The 24,261-nt window shown below is 42.9% G+C and overlaps 1 protein-coding gene across 4 annotated transcripts in view; it reads right to left on the minus strand.

Moving 5' to 3' along the window:
- The window catches only part of LOC122928882 (kazrin-like), a 174,829-nt gene that overhangs the window by 75,383 nt on the left and 75,185 nt on the right, over positions 1-24,261 (minus strand). For 2 of the 4 annotated variants that reach the window (XM_044282174.1, XM_044282173.1), the window contains exon 3: positions 353-544. In XM_044282174.1, the coding sequence (XP_044138109.1) occupies positions 353-544 (192 nt within the window). Of the gene's footprint in view, positions 1-352; positions 545-16,906; positions 17,033-18,688; positions 18,811-24,261 lie in introns of those variants that run through there. The other 2 variants (XM_044282177.1, XM_044282175.1) reach the window with 2 other exon arrangements.

Consider the following 24,261-nt stretch of genomic DNA (forward strand, 5'->3'; position numbering starts at 1 on the left):
TCGCTCCATTCATTTCTATGGGAGTTCCAGAGATGGCCTAGCGCTGTACTCTGCTATCTGCGGCCCTCCTGATCGGTGGGGGTCCTTGTGGTAGGACCCCTACTCTGTGGATAGAGGACAACCTTCTATAGTCGGAAAACCCCTTTAATTTCCTAAAGTGGGGCGATTTCTGTAGAAGGATCCTCAATACGAGAAGTCACATGTGTAACCAAAATCTTAGTGGTACAGCAGAGGAACTGCGATTACAAATCTTGGGTTAAGCCAATCATCTACATTTCCTTAAGTGAAGAGAGAGGCCACTGGTAGCTCCTCTCTATACCCGACATGCAATGTGGCGGTAGACAGACATTACCCTGAAGGGCCTCCTTTGCCCGTGCCAACTCCTGCTCTTTCTGCACCAGCTGCACCTTGAGCTCCGTAACAGAGAGTACCTCTGCCGACCGGCTGTCATGCGACTCCTCCAGGTCCTTTGCTAACATTTCCTTCATTTGTCGGAGCAAGTGGACCTCATCCTGCAGCTGTGACACCTCCTCCCTTAGCAGCACTGCAAATTAAAGGAAAGACAAGGTTACAAGGGTAGAAGGTGCTGCAATTTCTGCAGAAATAACTGACCGACGTGTAAAAGAAAAATCAATACATCCTTTATCAATAGTTTATCTAAAATGCTCCTCTAGAGGTTTCACCAGTGCGATAGAAGATGGAGAAGACTGCTTTCATTTCTCGCATCTCACCAGTCAGACTGCGCCAAATCCCTGGCATCAACCCATTACCCACAACACCCTGGAGGTGAGGGACGTCATCCTAGTGCTTCTGGTAGAACCTGTTTGGATGGTTAATGCTACAAGTGTGAACACTCAGCGTAAATCACTGGTCAATTAATTCTCTGAGTCATAGGTTTGTACAAAAGATAATCCTGGATGATTAGAGAGACAATGGAATGTCCCACACTTCACGTAATATCTGTCATTGTGTCAATGTAACAATCCCATATCTACTCAGCGGCTCAACAGTCAGTGAGCGAGGACAAAGGGCAAGATTTCATCGTCCCCCCAAAATGTTACCGAGATACTTTCCATCTAGGTGACAATTCTATGTCGTTGGCTTCATTTTAAAAAGAGATGCGCAATTCTCAGACAGAATGTGTTCTCAGGACAGGGCCTATTGTTTCAATTACGGTATGTTAAATATATTTTTTGAATTTTTTCCATGTCACTATATAAAAAATAAATAAAAGAATATAATCCTGTAATTTTTACACTGAACACTAGGAATATTATATGTTAAGACTAGGGATGAGCGAATTTCAGGTTATAAAATTTGTTCACGCTTAGTTTACTGGTAAAAAGGTGAATTGCGTTATGGATTCCATTACCACGGACCATAACGCAATTGTATAGAAGTCTATGGGCTGCATAACAGATCCGTCCCGTTTCAGTTATGCAGGAGAGGACTCCCCAGCATTACGGAAACGGGATGGATCCGTTTTGCAGCCCATAGACTTCTATTATGACGGAATGAATAACGCAATGCCTCTAAAGGCATTCAGTCATAGAATTGCGTTATGGTCCGTGGTAACGGAATCCATAACACAATTCACCTTTTACCAGTAGATGAAAATTCGCTCATCTCTAGTTAAGACGGCTTGTCTTGAGAAGAGCTACATGGTCCATAGACGCAAGGGTCAGGAGAGGACCTCATTGACGTCTATGGGAGAGTTTTCTAGGCATGCTCTGTGACCTGTGCAGAGGTCAGGAGGGAGCAGATAAGCTGTGATATCTATTGTGAATGGTGGATCCTGTGTTGTCCACAGTATATTGATGTGTAAAGAGCCCTTTACATGGGCCGAGAATCGCACAGATTATTGCTAACGAGTATTCATAGTAACACTTGTTAGGGATGATCGGGCGGACTAAATTATCCGATGAACGAGCGTTTTGCTGATCTGATCGTTTGCGTGCAGACAAAAATCATTGTTTACCAGCAGCAGATTGTGCCATGTAAACACGATCTACTGCCGGGAAACAACAAGTCCTTCTGGGGAAGAGCGATGGCACTAGCGATCGCTCCCCCCCATACTCTGGAGGAGATCTGCACCGGTCTCGGTTATCGATCAGCAGATTGTTGGGAAGGGACCTTTACCTGTGGCAGTAATTCTGCCTGTGATGATAATGTGATGGCTACTGAAAAGTTACTTGTACAGAACAGTTGGCCATGACCTATTAGGCCTAGTGTGAAAATTAAAGGATTATATGCAATTTTTTTAATAGATCGTGACATAGAAAAGTAAAAAAATAAAAATAAATTAACATTAAAAACATGATTTAAACAAAAGGTAATTTTGTGACATTTCCTTTATTTGAACTTAACCTCTACCTAAAAAAAAAAAAAAAAAAAAAGTAAAAGCAAGCCTGGAATCTCTAAGCAAACAAAAGTTCTTCCAGGATCCTACTTCATGGGTCTGTGAGCAGGAGGGAGCTGCGTTTGTGATATCTGTTAGTCTTGCTGTGGTAAATATCTCATAGTGTGAATGTCTACCATGACCTGTTATCTTCTCAAATTCAAGAGAATGAACGGAGAATCCAGTTGGAAGTCTGCAACCACCTACAACTCCTAATCTGCCTTTTAGATACCACAAAAAGTGAAGGCCACAGTAGAAGCCAAAATAACTGCTGCTTACTTGGCCATTGCCAATCTATGCCAGTCTGACCTCATGCATTGGTCACGTTAACATTTTATGCAGAACTAGCTTTACATGTCCTGGAAAAGGAGAGTGATGGCCAGTATGGAAGACCTTACAGCACCCAAGAGGTTAAAAAGGCAAAAGCTTTGCTCACCCTCACCTATCATCTGCCAATGCTGTTCAGACTGCTCTGATCCCTGCCACTCTGCACTTCCTGGTGCCGTCTTGACACACAGGAAATGATTGTGCAGCCAATCACTGGCTGAGGTGAGTCAGCACTGGCTGTGCAGGCATTTCCAGCAGGTTATGACGAGACCAGGAAGTGGAGAGCAGCTGTGGCAGGAGAAACAACATCATGACAGTAGGGGGATGTGGGTGAGTAATGGAATATTATTTTTAACCCCTCCTTAAAAAAAATAAAATTCCACATAGAAAACCTCTGTTTGGTAATAGAAAACTGCCAGAACTTAACAAATCTGGTGAAACCTTATATGAAAGCATATCGAATTAAAAAAATTGTTGTTTACTGTGGTATAAATGACACATCGCACAGTATACAGAGCTTTTCGTGTGCACGGCTCTGACAAGCAGTCAAGACAAGCGACTTTCTGTACTTCGAGTGCAGAACAGCTCTTAAGAAGCCACAGGCAACAGCAAACATATTTCAAAGATGAAAGCTGCCTAATGACAAACTATTGGTCTCATGGGCAATTAAGGGTCCGGACCGCCCCCTGTTTAAAGCAATTTAAATATCTGCTGTCAATTTCATAGGTGTTTTCAATATAATATACAGATGCTGAAGTCTGATTTGAGGTTGTTTTCATGGCAAGCACCTCTACAGAGGACACAGACCTTTTTGGGGGAATTTATCAGTGCAGTGGTTTTGGTGTCATTTTTAAGTCTGTCTTTGTTTTATGAGGTTGCCCAATTATAAATCCACAGTAATAAAATATTTGGCACAATGGCAGTGTGTATGCCTATGTCTGTAAAAGTACACTCGTGGACTGCCTGGTGTGGACCTATGACTTTTTTGAAAAATCACACTTCATAAATGAGACTTAAAATGTTTTTTTAAAGTCTTTATAACTGATGACCTATCCTCAGAATAGGTCATCAGTATCTGAACGGCGGGGGTCCGACACCCGGAAGCTGTTAAAAAAGGTACCGACACTCCTGTGAGCGATGCAGCCTTCCGCAGCTTACCTAGCACAGCGCGGTAAATTGTATAGCGGCTGTATTTGGGATCACAGCTCAGCCTCATTCACTTCTATGGGGCTGAGCTGCACCTAGGCCACGTGACTAATGAACGTGTCATCACTGGCCTACTAAAAGTTGCGAGAAGACCGTGGCACTACAGGGAGTGCTGCTGCCTCTTTGAACAGCTGATTGGCGGGGGCCCAGGATGTCAGACCCCCACGATCAGATACTAATGACCTATCCTGAAGATAGGTCATCAGTTGTAAAGTCTCAGAAAACCCCTTTAAAAGGCATCAATCTAAATCCTGACCTACTTTCTCTCCACTTCTAAAAGAGGCGAGGCTCACCAAATGTTGCACGCAAGCAACTTTTTTACGCCCCAAAAACTGGCATAGCAGACTTAATAAAAAGTCTAGAAAAGGAGGCATGGCTGTCATGGTCTGCCTTCTAGAGATGTTCTCTATGTTGAGCTATGATGTATAACTCGTCCCTAGCTGCATTGCCTAAGGGTAAGAACCCACAGTGTGCCTGGCCACATTTGGCCAAGCCAACCACGGCAACCAATGCAGCTATTGGTTGCTGTTGGTGGCCGTGGCTTGGCATCATGGAGTCATACCCTAATTGAGATAGTTTGTTACCATCTTTCCTGCACCTCAGCCTATTCAGACTAGCTGCTGTGCATGCGCTCAAACCCATCACAACTCACCACAAAGTCCGTGCAGATTATTTGCATTAGATCAATGACAAAACTACAAACTAAACCACAAGTGAGGAAAAGACACAGAGCTGGTTAGAAATGACTGATATTGTAAGATTTAGGATTTTTTTTCACATCTTATGACCTCGACAAGACAAATTTCATTTTTTATTCGTATATTGCCACAAAAATGATGTCTTGGAAGCACAGTAAAAACACATCTAACCTTCACAGACTACATATTTTCTAAATTATAGCTCCCAAGATGTAAATTACAGACTTTCTCCACCCAAATGCAAAAAAATAAAAAATTACATGTGCTTAGAAGTGTGAAGTAAAATATTACTCACTGGGATTCTTTTCTCAAGAACCTTGAAAACCAAGTAGTGATTTACAAAAAGTTATTTGTTTGAATTGCCCATTTAGGAGCAATGTACACAAAAAACTTAGGCCAGTTTCACATGAACGTATTGGGTCTGGGAAATATGCTCTGTCTGATGGTCATATTTACGACCTGAACTCCCGGCATCATAGTGATTTATGGAGATGTGAGAACAGACCAGTGGTCAGGCAAGAACATTATAAATCATGATGAAGCCGTAACTGGGTTAGGCCTCTTTCACACTTGCGTTGTCCGGATCCGGCGTGTACTCCACTTGCCGGAATTACACGCCGGATCCGGAAAAACGCAAGTGTACTGAAAGCATTTGAAGACGGATCAGTCTTCAAAATGCTTTCAGTGTTACTATGGCACCCAGGACGCTATTCAAGTCCTGGTTGCCATAGTAGGAGCGGGGAGCATTATACTTACAGTCCGTGCGGCTCCCCGGGCGCTCCAGAATGACGTCAGAGCGCCCCATGCGCATGGATCATGTGATCCATGCGATCACGTCATCCATGCGCTTGGGGCGCCCTGACGTCACTCTGAAGCGCCCCGGGAGCCGCACAGATGGTAAGTATGCTGCTCCCCGCTCCCCACTACACCATGGCTGCCAGGACTTTAGCGTCCCGGCAGCCATGGTAACCATTGAGAAAAAGCTAAACGTCGCATCCGGCAATGCGCCGAAACGACGTTTAGCTTAAGGCCGGATCCGGATCAATACCTTTCAATGGGCATTCATTCCGGATCCAGCCTTGCGGCAAGTGTTCCGGATTTTTGGCCGGAGCAAAAAGCGCAGCATGCTGCGCTATTTGCTGCGGCCAAAAAACGTTCCGTTACGGAAGACATCCTGATGCATCCTGAAGGACGGACTGTCCATTCAGAATGCATTAGGATAATCCTGATCAGTATTCTTCCGGCATAGAGCCCCGACGACGGAACTCTATGCCGGAAGAAAAGAACGCAGATGTGAAAGAGCCCTTAGGCAAGCGGCGGTCAGGCCAGGAAATGTGGCCAAACGGGGAAAACTTCCCAGACTGAAGACGCTTGTGTGAAACTGGCCTTAGTCTTTGCAGCATCATCTCTGGATACATTTCCAACAATTTTTGTTAGGCTACTTTTACACTCGCGTTTGGTGCGGATCTGTCATGGATCTGCACAGCCGGATCCGTTCAGATAATACAAACGTCTGCATCCGTTTAGAACGGATCAGTTTGTATTATCTTTAACATAGCCAAGACGGATCAGTCTTGAACACCATAAAAAAAAAAAGTCAATAGAGGACAGATTGTGTCATAGAAAACGGATCCGTCCCTATTGACTTACATTGTGTGCCAGAACGGATCAGTTTGGCTCAGTTTCGTCTGACGCTGCAGGCAGTGTTTTGGTGTCCGCCTCCAAAGCGGAATTGAGACGGAGGCAAACTGAGGCATTCTGAGCGGATCCTTTTCCATTCAGAATGAAAACGGATCCATTTTAGACCGCTTGTGAGAGCCCTGAACAGATCTTACAAACGGAAAGCCAAGACGCCAGTGTGAAAATAGCCTTAGTAGGGTCCCCCATCAAACAGATCACAGGTGTCCTGCAGCCCTAGCCCCAGCGGTCAGCTGTAATGTGTAGAGAAAATTGGGTGGTAAATTTACCACATCGCTGCAGCACTACCAGGAGAAATGAAGACTTACACAGTTCCTATAGAACTCAATTATCCATTCATGCCTCTCCAATCTGGCTGACTGATAAGGGTCCTAAATGGCAGACCCCCTTCACATTGTTTATAGGGCTGCATAGATAGTGTGATGTGCCATCTAAGAGCACATCAAGCTGTGTGAAAGGCCAAAGAAAATGAAAGGTTGAGGTTTTTATTTTTTGGCTAAAGGGGTTTTGCAATTGTTTTAGGCTACATTCACACGACTGAGTGTATTTTGTGGTCTGCAAAACGCGGATCCCCTAAAAATAAAAAAACGATGGAGGTCCATGTGACATCTGGGTTGCATCCTTTTTTTTTTTTGCGGATCCATTGTAACAATGCCTATCCTTGTCAGCAAAACGGGCAAGAATAGGACATGCTCTATATTTTTTGCGGGGCTAGGGAACAGACATACGTATGCGGACAGCCCACAGTGTGCTGTCCACATTTTTTGCGGACCCAATGAAATTAATGGGTCCTCATCCAATCCGCAAAAAAAAGGGAACGGACAGGGAAACAAAATAAGTTTGTGTGAATGTAGCCTTATCCTGATGACCTGTCCTCAGGATAGGGTCAGTGTCTGATTGGTGGGAGTTCGACACTTGAAACCCCCACCAATCAGCCAATAAGTAGGCTGTGGTGCTTCAGTGAGTGCTGGAGCACCATGGCCTTCTCACAACTTACCCTAGGCCAGTGACGTCATTTTCATTGGTCACATTACCTAGGTACAGATTAGTCCCATTCAAGTGAATGAGGGTGATCTACAATACCAAGCAGAGCCACTATACAATGTACAGCGCTGTGCTTGGTAAGCAGCAAGTAGGCCTCGGTTCGCACTGGAACCCCGCGGTCTCCTCAAACCGTTGATTGTCAGGGGTCCTGGGTGTCAGAACCCACTGAACTGATACTAATGACTTATCCTGAGGATAGAGTTTTTTTTTTTTTTTTTACATAGAAATTAAATGGAAAAAGCCACCAGAAATTAGCAATTGTAAAAAGTAAATTTTGCATTGAAGAGTCTCAGCGGTCTCTATGTTGCGTTGAGCCATAATATGTATACAAAAGAAAAATATAATAAAAGGAAGCAGCTGTGGCGGTCAACCATCCAAATTTTAGGTATGCTCATATTACTGTACAACCACCACCACCCAGTCCTGCCTTCAAAAAGTCAATGGGGGAGGTTCTAAAAGTCTGACAAAGGATGTGGTGGGAGAACTGAGCCAAGTTTCTGACTGGAATATTTGTGTTTCCCCCTGTTTATAAGGGGTCCTCGATAATGAAACTGAGGGCATGTGGAGGTCCAGTAGAGGCTCTATGCACCTTTATGGCAGTCCTATTAGGGCTCCGTCGTAACACAGATGTGAGTGAGCCCTTATTGGAAGTCAAACTATGACCTTTCACAGGATATTAATCTTTTGGGTTTTTAGACTGGCCAATCATCATTATGATCCTTCAGAAATCCAAAAACTGGGCTGTTGATAATTTGTTTATTTCTAAGTTACAACGCAACCACATCACCATGAATGAAATGCAGATAGCCATCTATAGATCACTGTGATATGTGATCTACTCGCCTTCTCATTCAAATGAATAAAGTTAACCATATGAAATGTTGATGGACCCCAGAGTTAACACAAGCAAGACCATATTGATCAGTGTTTCAGCATAATATGCCCTCAGACATGCAGACTGGATCAATAAATGCCGAGTTGCATTAAGTCCAAGGGGAAGTGTCACGCTATTTCGGATATTGCAACAGCTATGTCTGTGGGGACCTTGGCACATGGCTCATCCGCTGACAAGGATGCTAAGGAAGGAGCCAATAGCTAAAGTACTATCACAATACCCTTGACATATCCAGTCTGCTAAAAATATGTGATTTATTTAGGAAAGCTCCTTGCAAATTTCAAAAGGTCCATGTATAAGTGTTTTGATTTCTAAGGATTTTCAGAGAAGTCATGCTTCATTCTTCAATGTATCTAATGCATTAGAATGCTTGTTTGCTCTTTCAAGGATGACCAAAGTATCAGGCTACAAAAAACAAAAAACAAACAAAACACAACAGTAAAAAATTATCCAGGAAGTTGCTGAGCAACAAGTAAGAAGAAAAAGAAGACAACTTCAACTCACTTGAAGATTCATAAAGCAGTTTGCTACCTGTTCATAGGACTTATTGCTGCTTCTCCGCTATGTCATCAAAGTCAATAGCAGCCCACTGAAAACCACAAAGCTTTGATGGGAGCATGTGAATATGGGACGGGGCAAGTCATAACACAAACTCATGAGCCCCTAGAGGTTTGATGGAACAGCAGTGTTCTCCAGAAAGTTGCAGAACAAGAAGACGAAAACTTCAAGCTGCTTGAAGATTCATAAAGCAGTGGGCTACATGCCTGTAAGGCAGCAGGACTTATTGCTGCTTCGCCAGAATGTTACACTAGGCCATCAAAGCCCATAGCAGCCCACTGGAAAACCGCAAAGCCTTGATGGGAGCATGCGAGTATGGGATGTGTCAACCAAGAAACGCAACTATGGCCCACCAATGAAGTCATACCACAAACACAAGTCACTAGAGGTTTAATGGAACAGTAGTGTTACCCTAAAAGATTGATTTAACAACTGTATCAAGTAAATGTATCCCAGCATGCAATACTATCATCCCCTCTCGAGGATTCTGAAATGTGCTTTCAGTTGATCTCTACCTACTTTAAAACACCTCAAAAGGACAAAGATCTTCTTATCCTCTGTACAAAGACAGAACTTGATGTATTTCCCCAAGATGTTAAAATTCTATCTTTTCTTGTTGGTAGACAGTTCAGCATTGACTAACTTCTTGCATTATTCAAGATATTTATAAAAATGTATGCATTTTAGAACTTATGAGTTTAAAACGATCTTTTGGCCATTTAAAAGACCTTGAGAAATTTGAGAAACTTTGGTAAGGTTGAGAAGTTTGGCATGCATATATCTGCTTCCTCTGAACTAGTCAAGTCATCATTCTCCAATCTGTACATAGGAGGACTTCAAATATCCAGCAGATACCTTAGATTTCCTATGATATGGTTATCTATACCTGGACCTTAAAAGAGGAGATGTTTAATTATAGCTGACCATACATGAGATTTAAAATGGGCAGCAGAAGGATGACTGATTAAACAGTCATCATTAGGCCCCACTAACATGACCGTATTTTTGCTCTGCATCCGATTCCCATTTTTTTGCAGATCACACACGGACCCATTCATTTCTATGGTCTGCAAAAACATGAAATAAATAAATGAATGAAAACAGACATCACACCCAGTACTGTCCGCATCCATAGGTCTATTCTGCAGTCCTGAAAAAACGATAGAACATTTCCTATTCTTGTCAGCAGTCATCTGTATTTTTTGTATATCTGCATTTCGGATAATCCTGGAAAAAGAGCGCTTACATTTTTTCAGAAAATAATCTGTGGATTCGCTAAATACAGACAACTTCTGTTTGCAATCTGCATTTTACTCATTCCCATTACTTGAAATGACTTGTCTGCAGGACAGACAAGAATAGGACATGTTCTATAGGGCTGCAGTAATTGATTATTTTAGAAATCGATTATTCTATCGATTTGTACGATTAATCGAGTATTCTAATAAGAAAAAATGAATAGACTGTTTTCCTTTATAAAAACTCATCAGACCCCCGCCATCAGTCCCTAACACCCGGTGATCAGCCCAAGTGCATCAGCACCCACCGTGCCATCAGCTCCCCCACCTGTCCTGCCATATGCAAAACTGATGAAGGCCCCGGTTATTTATCATCTCCTAACATTTATCCAAGCCAGACTGCAAAAGGGCGTTTCCGAAATGATCAAGAAACAGAACCAATAGAAAAACTTCTCCATACGTCTGATGAAAGTCAAAACGGCATAGTATGTAAGCAACCCCTGGCTAGGATTAGTGCATTGTCTAGGTCTATAAACGTTATGGGGTTCCAATGGAATTCACATCTCCAGTTACCAAGATGAAACCATTACCTAGGTATGCCTTCAATCACTGCAAAGAATGGCTTACAGTACAAACATCCAACACAATAAAAGGTAAGCAGAAAAAAGCATCACTGTACAAGGGAATGACCTGAAGTATTGGAAAAGCTCCAGAGAACTTCCTCAAAGTAACTAACTATTCCACACAAAGGCTTCAAAGCAAGACAGTAACAACATAAACAGGGTCAAAAGTGAACGTAGTGACAGCATAACTGTGGTGTTTGGATAGTACGCATCAACACGCCCCACCCTGCCCCAGAGATATGACTTCGTAGGCTGCCTACAGATAGCCAAAATCCTAGATCTCCTCCAGGTACACTGAACTTCCAGCAATATCCGCAGCAATACAAACTGTAAATCAACTCCAATTGTACAAATGGGTAGAGTATAAAGCAGAGAATGAAATTTAGAAAATTAAAGTGAACCCGTCAGGTGACTGCCGATGCAGACAGAAGAGGAGAAGCGGAGCACAGCCATCTGTCTATAGGATTTGCAACACAATCTGAGTAAAAAGCAGAGTAAGGGCTCATGCCCATGAACGCATTTTCTTTCGGCGTCCGTTCCTTTTTTTATTGAGGACCGTATGCGGAACGATTTATTTTAATGGGTCCGCAAAAAAAAAACGGAAGTTACCGTTTCTGTATGTCCGTTCCGCAAATTGAATAGAACGTGTCCTATAAGGGTCCATTCACATGTCCGTGTGTGTTTTGCGGATCCACAAAACACGGACACCGGCAATGTGCGTTCTGCATTTTGCGGACCGCACATCACTGGCTCTTAATAGAAAATGCCTAATCTTGTCCGCGGACAAGAATAGGACATGTTCTATTTTTTTCGGGAACAGAATTGAGGACCCGGAAGTGCGGGTCCACATTTCCGGATTCGGGCAGCATATTGTGGGCCCGCAATTCCGTTCTGCAAAATGCGGAACAGAATTGCGGACATGTGAATGGAGCCTTATTGTCAGTATTACGGACAAGGATAAGACTGTTCTATTAGGGGCCAGCTGTTCCGCAAAATATGGAATGGTGTCCGCAGTAAAGTTCCATAGCAAATGACGCCATCTGAACATACCCTAAGGACTTGCCCTGTACATGAGGTTCCACTGTTGGGAAATGTGTTATGCTAGCCAGATATCTTTTCATTAATGAGAGGCAAGGTGAAAAATATACAGGGCGGGTTCACATCAGCGTTATGGATTTTGTTTTCCGTTATAACATGGTTATAACGGAAATTAACAGAATCCATAAGACGGAAGTCAAAACGGAAGCCTTTAAGAGGCATTCAGTTTTGATCCTTCATAATACAAGTCAATGGGCAGCTGATCAGTTATGCTGCCCATAGACTTGTATTATGACGGAATGCAAAACAGAAGCCTTTAAGAGGCATTCCGTTTTGCTTTCTGTCATAATAGAGTCTATGGGAATCATAACGGATCCATCTGGTTCCCGTTCTGCATAACGGAAACCAGACGGATCAGTTATGCTGCCCATAGATTTGTATTATGACGGAATGCATAACAGAAGCCTTTAAGAAGCATTCCGGTTTACTTTCCGTCATAATAGAAGTCTATGGGAATCAGAACAGATCCGTCTGGTTTCCGTTATGCAGAACGGGAACCAGATGGATCCGTTACGATTCCCATAGACTATTATCACAGAAAGCAAAACGGAATGCCTCTTAAAGGCTTCTGTTTTGCATTCCGTCATAATACAAATCTATGGGCAGCATAACTGATCAGCTGCCCATTGACTTGTATTATGAAGGATCAAAACTGAATGCCTCTTAAAGGCTTCCATTTTGACTTCCGTCTTATGGATTCCGTTATTTTCCGTTATAACGGAAAACAAAAACTGAATCCATAACTGTGATGTGAACCCGCCCTAAACCAGAAAACTGCTTAATATTTTCGCCCTTTGTTCGTAATTGCAATTTTTGCACTCATACGCCCCGAAGGCAAATACACTGCCAAGAAGTGGCAGATTTCTGATTAGACAAATGGAAGTGGCAGCGGCTAACGATAATCTTTCAATCAGGTTGAAAGATTCGATCATCGAAAAGCAAACAACTTGTCGCTCACTGTTTGATAGCTGCACACTGTTACATGCAAAGATAACTTCTGACATTCTAATGATTATCCGAAAATTCTTAAAATAATCAGAGTCTAATACCCCCTTCGCTACCGACACAGAGAAACTGCTAAATCCGAAACAATGTGTCACATGAATTACTGCACAGATAACCATCACGTGGTATCTACAATTTCAGGTTCATGTGAAAATACCCAAGAAGTGAATCCTACTAGTGAGTCAACAAATTCTAGGACAGTCTCCGTCTTACCCCTGAGATCTTCTCATACGAGATGGCAACAAGTAACTCTGAGACACAATGAAACTCAATCATGTGGATGATTTATGGTAGATGTAGACATGTTCTTCATAGTATGATAATTATCAGCTGTCCTCAGGAGTACAGATGGGCGAAGTTTAGAAAGCTTAGATTCAGCCGCTTTGCTGAATTTCACAAAGAAATTTGTTTTGTGACAAAGCGCATTTCTTTGTGAGTAGCCGGCTCAATGACGGGGAACTGCGATTGCACCGTCCCCGCCATTGGACCTCTCAGATGCTGCGATCATTGCTAATCGTGGCATCCGAGAAAAAAAAAGAATTAGGGCTTTCAGGGGTTAAGTAGTCAAAAAAAATAATAAATACTCACCTTATCCATATGAGCACGAAGAGGCCTCCGCAACCATCTTGATTGAAGACCCCACGCATTGTTACGTCATACCTCACTGCGCACAAGATTTTGCGAGGGATCTTCAATCAAGATGGGCACGACGGCCTCTTCATGCTCAAATGGATGAGGGGAGTGTGATATTTTTTATTTTTAATGCCATTTCAGGTTACCACGAAGCACCAGAAAATTTGAATCTTCCCTTTAAATTTAGATCGAAGTCCACTTCAGATACTTTGATTTGCTCAATACTGCTCAGGAGAGATGATCAATAACCGATTTCAGAGGTCTGACAGATAAGACTCCCCATGATCCCGGGAAGAGGTGTCCCCTCTCTAAATGGAGTGGTAGGGTGCATGTCGGTTCAGTACTCCATTCACCTTTACAGGACTGATTGAGGACTGCATACATCAGCCCTATAGAAAATAATGGAGCAGTGGACTGACTTGTGCGCTACTGCTCCATTCTGGGACCAACAATCTGTTATTTATCCGAATTTTCATGTTTTAACCCCTGTAGGAAAGTAGGGGTTACTTTGTGTTGACAGAGGACATACAGTAGACACAGCTCTACGTGTGTAACCGGGCCTCACGCCTGCCTAGAGTACAGTAAGAGAACACAAGGCTTAATTACTGTAAGCTCTTGGGTTACCAGACTGATGTTAATTCTACACGACCTCTTTTTGTTCTAAAATGGCAGGTTTACAGCAAAATCTGCCAGTCATTAGACAAATCCTATAGAAAAGCTTCCGTAGTAGAGAAGGAATTTCCATTAGCTCAAGCGGGTGGTGGAGCTCTTTCAAATCCATGTCTAATGTGATATTACAGACAAAATCTATTTTGGAGGTCTAGTTTTTATGCACCCTACAATAAAGTCTTCTCAGATGCTACAGCATACTCTCAATCAAAGCTAGACCCAAAGTATAATAAAATAAAATAAAAACAAAACAGAAAAAATGGAAACCTCACTATAGTTAAAGGAAACCGGATCTGTCGTTCTTAAAGAGGTTCTCTGGTTTCAGAAGGAACAACATGTTACAGCTACAGCCAAGCATTTGTCTCTTTGGTGGCCACTGACTGGCTGCAGTGGTCATGGGTTGTGGATGTGACTTCACCACTGCTGCCGGGTAAACAGATCCTGGCCAGGCGTTTCCTCCAGAAACTTTACAACCCCTTAAAGGGCTCCCCGGAAACTAGACAAAGCCTTTAAAGTGTTCATTTAAATCAATGGGTTGATTTTGTAATGCAGAACAGGACAGGTACTTCAGGGAACTTGACATGGCTAGCAAATTCTTTCAGTTGTTTGACTCCGCAATTCCTCAAAAAATATGGCGCAATGACGTTCTATTACAGCCCACTCAATTATATGGAAAGCCATTGTATGAATTTATACTGATCCATTCTGTACACTTCCGTTTAGCCGGAGGAATATTTAAGTACACACACAAAAAAAATAATCAATGTTTATGGAGACAATATAAAGCCATTCAATGGCAGACTTTTACAAGACATCAGTGACAATACAATGGTTGGTAATAAAGAGGCATAAATGTCCTAAAGACAATTATTGGCCTCAAAGAACATCATAACCCTGTGACCCATGAGAGCAGAGACACATTACATTATGCCATCCACATTTACACAACAGATTAGACTAGCAGAGATGTAGTGAATGGTATAGAGAAAGCCCTCAATGACATTAGTGTGATCTTCCCTAATTTTGCCAATCTCATTACGACCTGAGCACCAAGAGCAGATTCCACTAACAAACCATACCACCAAGCAACTTGTATAATAGCATATAGCAGGCATGGCCAACCTGTGGCTCTCCAGCTGTTGCAAAACTACAATTCCCACCATGCCCCGCTGTAGGCTGATAGCTGTTGGCAGTCTGGGCATCCTGGGAGTTGTAGTTTTGTAACATCTGGAGAGCCTCGGGTTGGCCATCCCTGGCATATAGCCTAATGGTAAGAGTTATATGTCACTACCAACTTGCCTAACGTTATGACAAACTGTCTACAGCACAATGGAAAATATGACTAGGGCATTGTAGAGTTCTAGGTGCCCGAGATATTGAGACCATGACCCCCACCCCCCTTCCACTCATAAATACTATGAACACTGTGTGAACACTGAAAATAAAAAGGCCACAGCGGCCCCTTAGTAAAAAATACTTAAAAAACACATACAAATTTAAAAACGTGTAACCATTATTAATCAGATACCATGCATAATCATCATGCACTGTTCCATAGGCGGTTTTAGATGGCTCTTACGCGGAACCAAGAGGTTTCCAGTCACACCACACTGGCCCAGGGATGACAAATCTGTCAAGGCATGGCTTCCCAGTTTGGGCAATACCAGCAGGAGCAGCACAACCATCAACATATTACTTAAAGCTCATGCACACGGCCGTATTTAGCGGTCCGCAACAAACGGATCTGCAAAAACTATGGATGACATTCTTGTGCATTCCGTATTTTGCTGAACGGAGCAGCTGGCCCCTGATAGAACAGTACTATCCTTGTCCATAATGCGGACAATAGGACATGTTCTATTTTTTTTGCGCAACGGAAATACGGACATACTGAAACGGAATGCACGCGGAGCAACTTCAGTTTTTTTGCGGACCCATTGAAATTAATGGATCAGTATACGGTCTGCAAAATAAACCAGAATGGACATGGAAAGAATATACGTTCGTGTGCATGAGCCCTTAATTGAAGACTGATTACCATGGCTCCAATGTGCCCAAAAGCATCTGAATAAGAGCCATCCATGCCCTCCTCTCCGCTGGCTGCCGCAATGACTCTGAAAAAGGTGACAAAAACCCTCACAGCATCTACTCAGAGGTCACTTAAAGGGTGCGCTGTTGCTGCGCGGAGATGGCAGGGGAAGTGAGAGGTCATACCTACCATCCCATCAGGTAAAATTGCTAACCCTTCCTACTTGACCACTAGTCGGCCAATAACATCCCTCATCCCTCTATCCTAAGGCCCTACACCTCAACCATGTTCTGACCTGAACCCTACAACCTGCTGGCCCACATCAAACCTAAATGCAAAGAGACACCGCAACATGCAACAGTCTTCAATATAAAGCTGTGATTTATTCACCAAAGTAGTGCCACGTTTCAAGCCTTGAAATAGACCATGTAAGGTCGAAACGTCAAACTATTTTGGTGAATTAATCAAAGCTTTTATTGAAGACTTCTGCGTACTGCTATCTCTCGTTGCATTTTGGTTAACAGGGGTTCTACAGACTTGTACACATCCCTGAAGGCACCACCAATTGGCCATTTTTTCCATAAGTTCTCCTGCAACCTTCTTTGGCCCCATCAAACCTAGTCATGTCAGACCTGTGTTTATCTGTGCCCAATTGTCAGTCATATTGGTGCTACAGAGGCAACAGCAAGACAGCTTGTCGGACCAAACTATAACTGCAGGATAGGCAGAGGCATAACCTGAACCTCCTGGGCCCTAATAGAAAATCTTTAACAGGGTCACAACCTACCGTGTGCCATGTGTAACCCTGGCCTCTACCTATTTGGCAGAGGAGCCTTTGTGCCTCTGAGGATAGGCAACAATTTCCGTCTGATCAGACTGTTCTGCCATTTGTTGAATCAATCACAAACGTCTCCTGTTGGATGAAGAATTTAAAAGGTCAAGAATGGCCATTTTAGGGAAGTGCACAAACTGCACACAGAATGTCAATGCAAAGAGAAAGCCCCGCTTTACGCTCGAGAGAAGCCAGCACCCAGCATTGCAGCTCGTAAAACCAATACAGCAGAGTCTTAAGAATTCCAGTACGTTATATTCGGGGGATCCAGGCAGAAAGGATTAAACTGCAGAGCTGACAGCATCAAACTTCAGGATTAAATTGTGGAAATAAAGATGCATGAGCAGAAGGACAAGGATAGAAAGAACAGAACAGCGCCGTCTATGCAAATCGAATGTGTTAAGGTATATGTATAAAAGTAAAGATTTCCTGCTACACCCCAGTTTTTCTTTATACATCATGTACCCCACTGGGTGATTTAGATGCTTTGTCTGGTTAAGTAAACACCAATAGGGCCACCATCACAGCTGAAACCAACCAACCAATCCACCCCTGTAGGCCCTATACTGTTGACATGTCAGGTAAGGCTGCTTTCACATTCGTGGTACAGTTCTCCAGCAGAAAACAACCTGCTGTAGCTTTCCCAGAATTCCCATAGACTATAATGGGGTCCGGCAGAGATACAACTGCTACCTGGCAAATATATTTGCTGAGATTCAAGCGTATAAAAAAACACTGCAAGCAATGTTTTCTGTCTGGCCGATTTCCGGCATTCCACACCAGGGCAGAGCTGTACAGCCAATGATAAAATAGCCTAATATTTTATGTCAGGGATGCCCAACCTGAGGCCTTCCAGCTGCTACAAAACTACAACTCCCAACATGCCTGATAGCTGTAGACTGTCCGAGCATGCTGGGAGTTGTAGTTTTGCAACAGCTAGAGGGCCGCAAGTTGGGCATCCCTGTTTTATGTGATCACAACTGCACAACATGAAGCTCTTGACCCTAGTATAAATTCGGTCACAGGCCCCCCACAATACTTGTACGTCCTTAGGCGGCAGACCACGTCCACCTAGTCGCCTTGTACCTCACAAATTTTGTACCTCCAAAGTATCCAGTTATCTCCCATTCAAACGTCTCATTTAGAGATCAGTAAACCATTAATGAAAGATCCTTCACATGCTACCTGCAGAGACACGTACACTCCCATCTAGGAGACCTTTCATCGTGAACATAAAGCACTTTCCGCTCCCCTGCCAATCAATGCCGCACCGATAAGTGATAATTACATCTGTCTGCCCCAAAAGACTTCTTCTCCAGCAAACCGTGACTCCGCAGAGTGAGAGTCCCTCACCTAACATAAGCTCTGCTAAGAGTCTGCTCTCACCTGCCACAAACCACCAACAGAGACAACAGGTAAAGAAAATAAAAAGTAAAAGTGACTCGGTCTGGCTCACCTGCATCGACAGAGGCAGCAGTGCCAAAATTTGTAGTTTGGCAGAACTCATGCCGATTTCACAACCTGGTTTTTACATAGGATTGCAGGTTGCACCTACATTATGGTCTTAACCCAGTGAGCAAACATAGGAGACAAACCGAACGGTGCAGTTTAAACTAGTTAAATGTCTCAGACAGTTCTGCTAAATCTGCGCAAAAGCAAGGTGGGGAGAGAAAAAGTCATCCGAGAACAGAACAGGGTTAAAAAATAAATAAATAAAAATGATGACAAGCAACCTACCAGGTTTCCCTTCCTCCCTGTCTGACTTCATGATGGTAATTAATCCTTCCAGAAGCTGCAGAATGCTCCGTCACAGTTGACTCTCTGCTCCTCCCAGCTCTACAGGAAGTGTTGTCTGCTTTACCTGGGCAGCCAGGAATTTGACCCGCTCACAGGTTGCTGTAGTAGAAGGCATGATGTCACTGCAAGGCAACAGGATCGGGCGGGGACTGATCTCCTGCTAGAAGCAGCAGGCTTGGCCGTCAGGCTGCTCTTCCTTCCAGCTGAGCTGCCACTTCATTGCATCTCATCCATCTTGTGCTAGAAGCTTAATACTTTACCCTTGCAGTACGGGAAAGGCTCAATATGCAAAATAGAGCAATGCCTATGTAACTTGCCTATATTTATACAGTACCAAAGGCAATTTATTCAACCAGTATGCTTGAGAAAGCTGGGTACCAAGCAGTATGGCTGCCACTTCCACCCCTCACAGGGATGGTCACTCAGATGTTCTACAGACTAAGTGGCACTTGCTACTCCAAGATAAGGCTGCAGGATGCATAACCGGGAAGACTTCATTCAGAAATCTTTGAAAGCTGGATGACAACCCCCCCCCCCCATGAGGGTTTATGGTCTAAACGCTGTCTCTCATCCTTAGATGTCCTCGGCAATCAGGTTTCATCACCAGAAAAAAAAACTAGTTATCCACCAATCAAAAAGTAATGTGTCTCACATCCCTAGATGTCCTCAGCAATCAGGTTTCATCACCAGGGAAAACGAGCTATACATATGTAGTATTACATACTGGCTAGTCAAGACCACCTTTATGGCTCTTAGAGAGGGGTCCCAACTAGGTTTCCCCCCTATCAATGACATTGATATGCCCTAATAAGGCATGAGAATGGGGTGATTTTTTGTTTTAAAAAAAAATCCTTTAAATACCAAGAAGTAATAATAGAAGATGCTCCTTATGCCTAGAACACCAGGGCAACACAAACCAGAGTAAAGTGACAATTTCTACTTCAATGGAATGACAAGTACATACATCCGATATGTCTTCTATTGGAGGATTAATGCATTTATCTGTAGGTGAGATATGACTGAAGAAATGCACCCACAAAACCACTGGCTGAGTGCCCCCTGGAGTCCAGTGCACGTTGCAAGTTCACCAGTGGGTAGTCGTGCAATCCACAAAACGTAGTGGCCACAACAATCCAGGGAGACAAAAGGGCGAGTCTATACTAGAAGAATGGTGAAGCTATTGGTTGGGGAGGCTGTGGTATGGGGTCGCCTCCTATAGAACCACAGAGAACAGAGATACAATCATGGCTTAAAGTTTTGAGACTGACTTGTCAGATGTTTCTATGGTACACTGAAGGACAATTACATTATAAGCATATCGACAAATCAATCAAGTTTATGCAAAGACTTAATGGGGGAGATTTATTAAGACAGACGCTTTCTGTGACGGTCTGGATATCCCCTGCACTACCAGGCCAGGCCTCATCATAAATAAGGTGCATGCTCCTAAACAGAAATCTACGATCGATTTCTGGCTTCATCTGCGCCAGAAAACTGGCATAAATGAAGATAAATGTGTCTTGGCTGATGACCACGCCCCTTTAATGCCATTTTTGGAAAAGTGGGGAGGGCAGCGTAAAAAGAAGCACTCGCAACTTTATTTTCTCAAAGAGTCACACACACACACACACACACACAGCTTGAGACTATTTAAGGGTCCATTCACACGTCTGCAAATGGGTCCGCATCCGTTCCGCAATATCGGGAACAGGTGCGGACCCATTCATTCTCTATGGGGCTGGAAGAGATGCAGAGAGCACACTGTGTGCTCTCTGCATGGGCATTTCCAGAGCGCGGCCCCGAACTTCCGGGCTGCGGCTCCGGAAAAAAAATAGAACATGTCCTACAGTTCTATGGGGGATGCTGGCCGGGAGTATTGCGATATTGCAATACACTACGGACGTGTGAATGGACCCTAAAGCCACTTTTTCCAGTGTTTGAGCCGGAGATGCTGGGTCAAATCCTGACTGATGACAACCTATTCTTGCCTAATCTGTGTTTGGAATTTATCACAATTTGTGTTTTTTTCCCTCACTGACCATACTGTACACTATACACATGACCCACTGTTTCACGTGCAGTGCGGTGGTGCTGCGTAGTTGTTGAAGACGCAGTCATCATACAGCACAACATTGCTTAGGTGCCTATTATGGATACGTTTTGGCCCGAATAAGCCTTCTCTGTATTTCTTAGCAATGTAAAGATGAGACCTCTACTGGAATAATTGCAACATCTGAGCCACAGGGGAGTCTCTTAGTCTATTGTGTTGAAAGCAAAAAGTTCTATGTAGTATAAAAAAATCACGTAATAACAGATGCGATGGCAGGTTCCCTCCTACTCCTGGTACCAAAGGTTTGCTCAACTAATGATATAAGATACCTGTGTTGGTATTCTGTTACCAGTGAACAAAACCCTGCTTATCAAAATTATAGACACCCCCCTTGCTCATGACTTGAATACCTCAATGTAATTCACCAGCAAAAAAATAAAATCTCACGGGTACGTTGGCTCCTTAAAGCAGAAGTAGAAAGGAGCCATCCCATGAAAAACACGTGTCACCTATGCACAGGATAGGTAATAAATGCAAGCTCACTGAGACCCACACGATCACTACAATCTGGTCCAAGCCCCCAGCTGTGATCCTACATGCCTCCTGATGCTCCATTCAATGTCTGTGGGGTTGACGGATAGTTATTAATGCCTATCATGGAATATCCACTTTAATGCTGGACCTCAGGTCCCAAAAGTTCTCATAAGGAGGCAATATACATTAAAAGAAAAGGAATATATAATGATACAGAAAAAATAATAACGTGCTGTCCCAATATGAATATAAATCCCATACTAAAGAAATAAGGACCCTTAAAACAATACTTTAAATAAAAGTATATCCCAAACCTAAAAGTTAGGCTAACTCCAGTAAACACAAGATACAAATAGATTGTGGTTTTGTTTGTTTGATTTTTTATCTTTATCTATTTGGATCGTGTGTTTACTGGAGTTAGCCTAACATTTAGGTTTGGGATATTCTTTTATCCAAATAGAAATAAAAGTATTGTGTTTTAAGGGTCCTTATTTCTTTAGTATGCGATTAATATACATTAAATGCTCAATATTTCTCCTGACTGCCCCATAATCCAGCATGTCTATTTCAATTCGGACATTGGAGTTTCCCAAGGGAACAAAGACCTGGCATGTTAAAGTCCAACAGACCCGATTCTTCATGGGGAGGAAAAAAAAAAAAAAAAAAAAGGACAAATTACTTCTGTCATTGCTGCCGAATGAAAATACTCGAGTAGGTTTGATGTTGGGCGAGAGTTGACTGGCTCCCATAGACAATAAATTGTCAGCCACACATTCAGTTGACATCATCCAGATTATCAAAATTTTGTCTAAAGGGCATCTTCATTCTACCAATTTTACCCAACACTGAAATCTCAAACCACATACTAAAGACACAAGTAGTCAAAACTCTCCATTTAAAAGGGAATGCGTCATCAGAAATTGACTACACTGTGTACATTTAGAAAAATGCGATTCAGGACCAATTTGGGTCCAAATAATCTCTCTATCCTTGTACAATAACCTCTGTACAGGCCACCAAGCATGCCTAGAAAACTCCCATAGAAGTCAATCAAGTTCCCTCCTGGCCATTGCGTCTATGGACCATGGGGCTGCCATAAAGCAGATCTCTAAATGCTGTTAGCATCTTGGCCAAGATGGCAGCCTCAATATTCATATTCAAGAAATAGAATTTAAAAAAAAAGTACAATAAGAAAATAAAACCAGATTAAAAAAATATTAAACGTGACATTCTGGAATCATTAACCATGCCTTTATTGTGAAGTGGGTCATTAGTGGAAAAAATATTTTTAGAAAGCAAAAATTCTCAAATATTACTCATGACCACTAATTTACACATCATCCTACTTAGTGCGGAAGTAAACTTATTTTTAGATCTACTTTATAAAATACATTCATCATAAGAAATCAATTTACATTCATAAATGTCCAGAAACCTGGTGACCAACAGCCCAAACCTTTCCAGATTTACTGTAACTTTGGTGACCTTTTCTTATCAGCAATTGCTCTCATCAAACAGGCTACTTGGTACTTGGGATTTTTCCAGCAATACCCTGGACTATCACATTCAAATGTAGGTGTCATAAGCTGAATAAATAAGAAGTCTTTCTGTTATCGCAACACCAAGGAACTAGGTCAGGAGAACTCACCTAAGTATTAAAGGTGCTGTCTCATATGGACAAGCCTTTTTCTCAATGGAGGACTTTCTAACGATTGCTGAGGGTCTAGTGGCTGTACCTTCAAGCAAGTCACCAGGGATGCTGGTGACCATTACAGGGCAAATGTGGTACGTTGTTTAGACCTCCAAAAACGGGAACTGCCATTTGCTGTAGATCTCTTGTCCTGGCTTATAGAGGGGTCTCCCTTTTCTAGGGGTTTAAGGTACAGTGCACCTGAGGGTCTTGGTTAGGCAGCCAAGTTCCCTACAGACCTCGGCATCCTGGAACTCAGGAAATGGGAATACAGAGTTTAAAATGGGGCTGTGTCATGAAAATCATCATCCGATTGAAATCGACCCCGTATTGAGCATATTTGCCACAGGTTCAGCTTTAGAAACACCAGGCAGTTTTTATTACTAGGGAACCGTCAGCTGTTTCCATCACAAGGGAAAATGTTGTATTAGATGGTGGTAATGAAGGGCCAACCACGTAGTATTCTGAGAGACAGGGTCAATAAGAGCTCACACGGGTGGCAGTGCCAAAGGGTCACTTTTAGAATTCTTTATAAATCTGGCAGCCCTGACAATCCCCCCCCCCCCAGTGTAAGTGACACTGAGTTTATGTAATTTTTATCTTCATATTCGCTCGCATTCAGATGCTGTGCTTTGACAAACCAGCAGAGTTAGACCTTTTAGGCCAAACTGGACTACTAGTCAAGTCTGACTATAAAGGATTTGGGTGTGCTTTATCACTGTCTGATCGGGGACGCACTCTAAATCTGCGACAGTCAGACAAGAGGGAACCTGTTTTCTTGCACAAAGAAATGCCACCAATACTGTCATATCTCAGCATAATGCCAGCTCAATAGGAACGGTTTAACTATAGAGAAGTTGCACATAAGAGTAATGTAACAAAACAGCTAGAATAGTTCAGACAAGTAGAGAATAGGGAAGAAAAAGCCATCTTCCGCTTGACAATAGTCAGCTCTGCAGATATGTACATAGTGTGACTTGGAGAATAATTGTTACTGGGAATTGTGGTTTGTTAATCTCCGGCTCGAACATTCAAAGAGTTTTGGAAAGAAAAATCATTGGGAAACCACAAGTGCAGAGCAGACCCATAAAATCAGTTAAAGAAGTCTGTCATTTTAAATGGTGCCAATAATAACAAAAAGCCAACGATGAGCAAGAGGGGGGGGGGACGGGGGGGGACGCAACACGATGTAAAAGTGTATCACATACCAGTTTACAAAGCAAAGAGTTTTGGTTCCAA

The sequence above is a fragment of the Bufo gargarizans genome, chromosome 2 (assembly GCF_014858855.1).
Source record: "Bufo gargarizans isolate SCDJY-AF-19 chromosome 2, ASM1485885v1, whole genome shotgun sequence".
Lineage (NCBI taxonomy): Eukaryota > Metazoa > Chordata > Amphibia > Anura > Bufonidae > Bufo > Bufo gargarizans.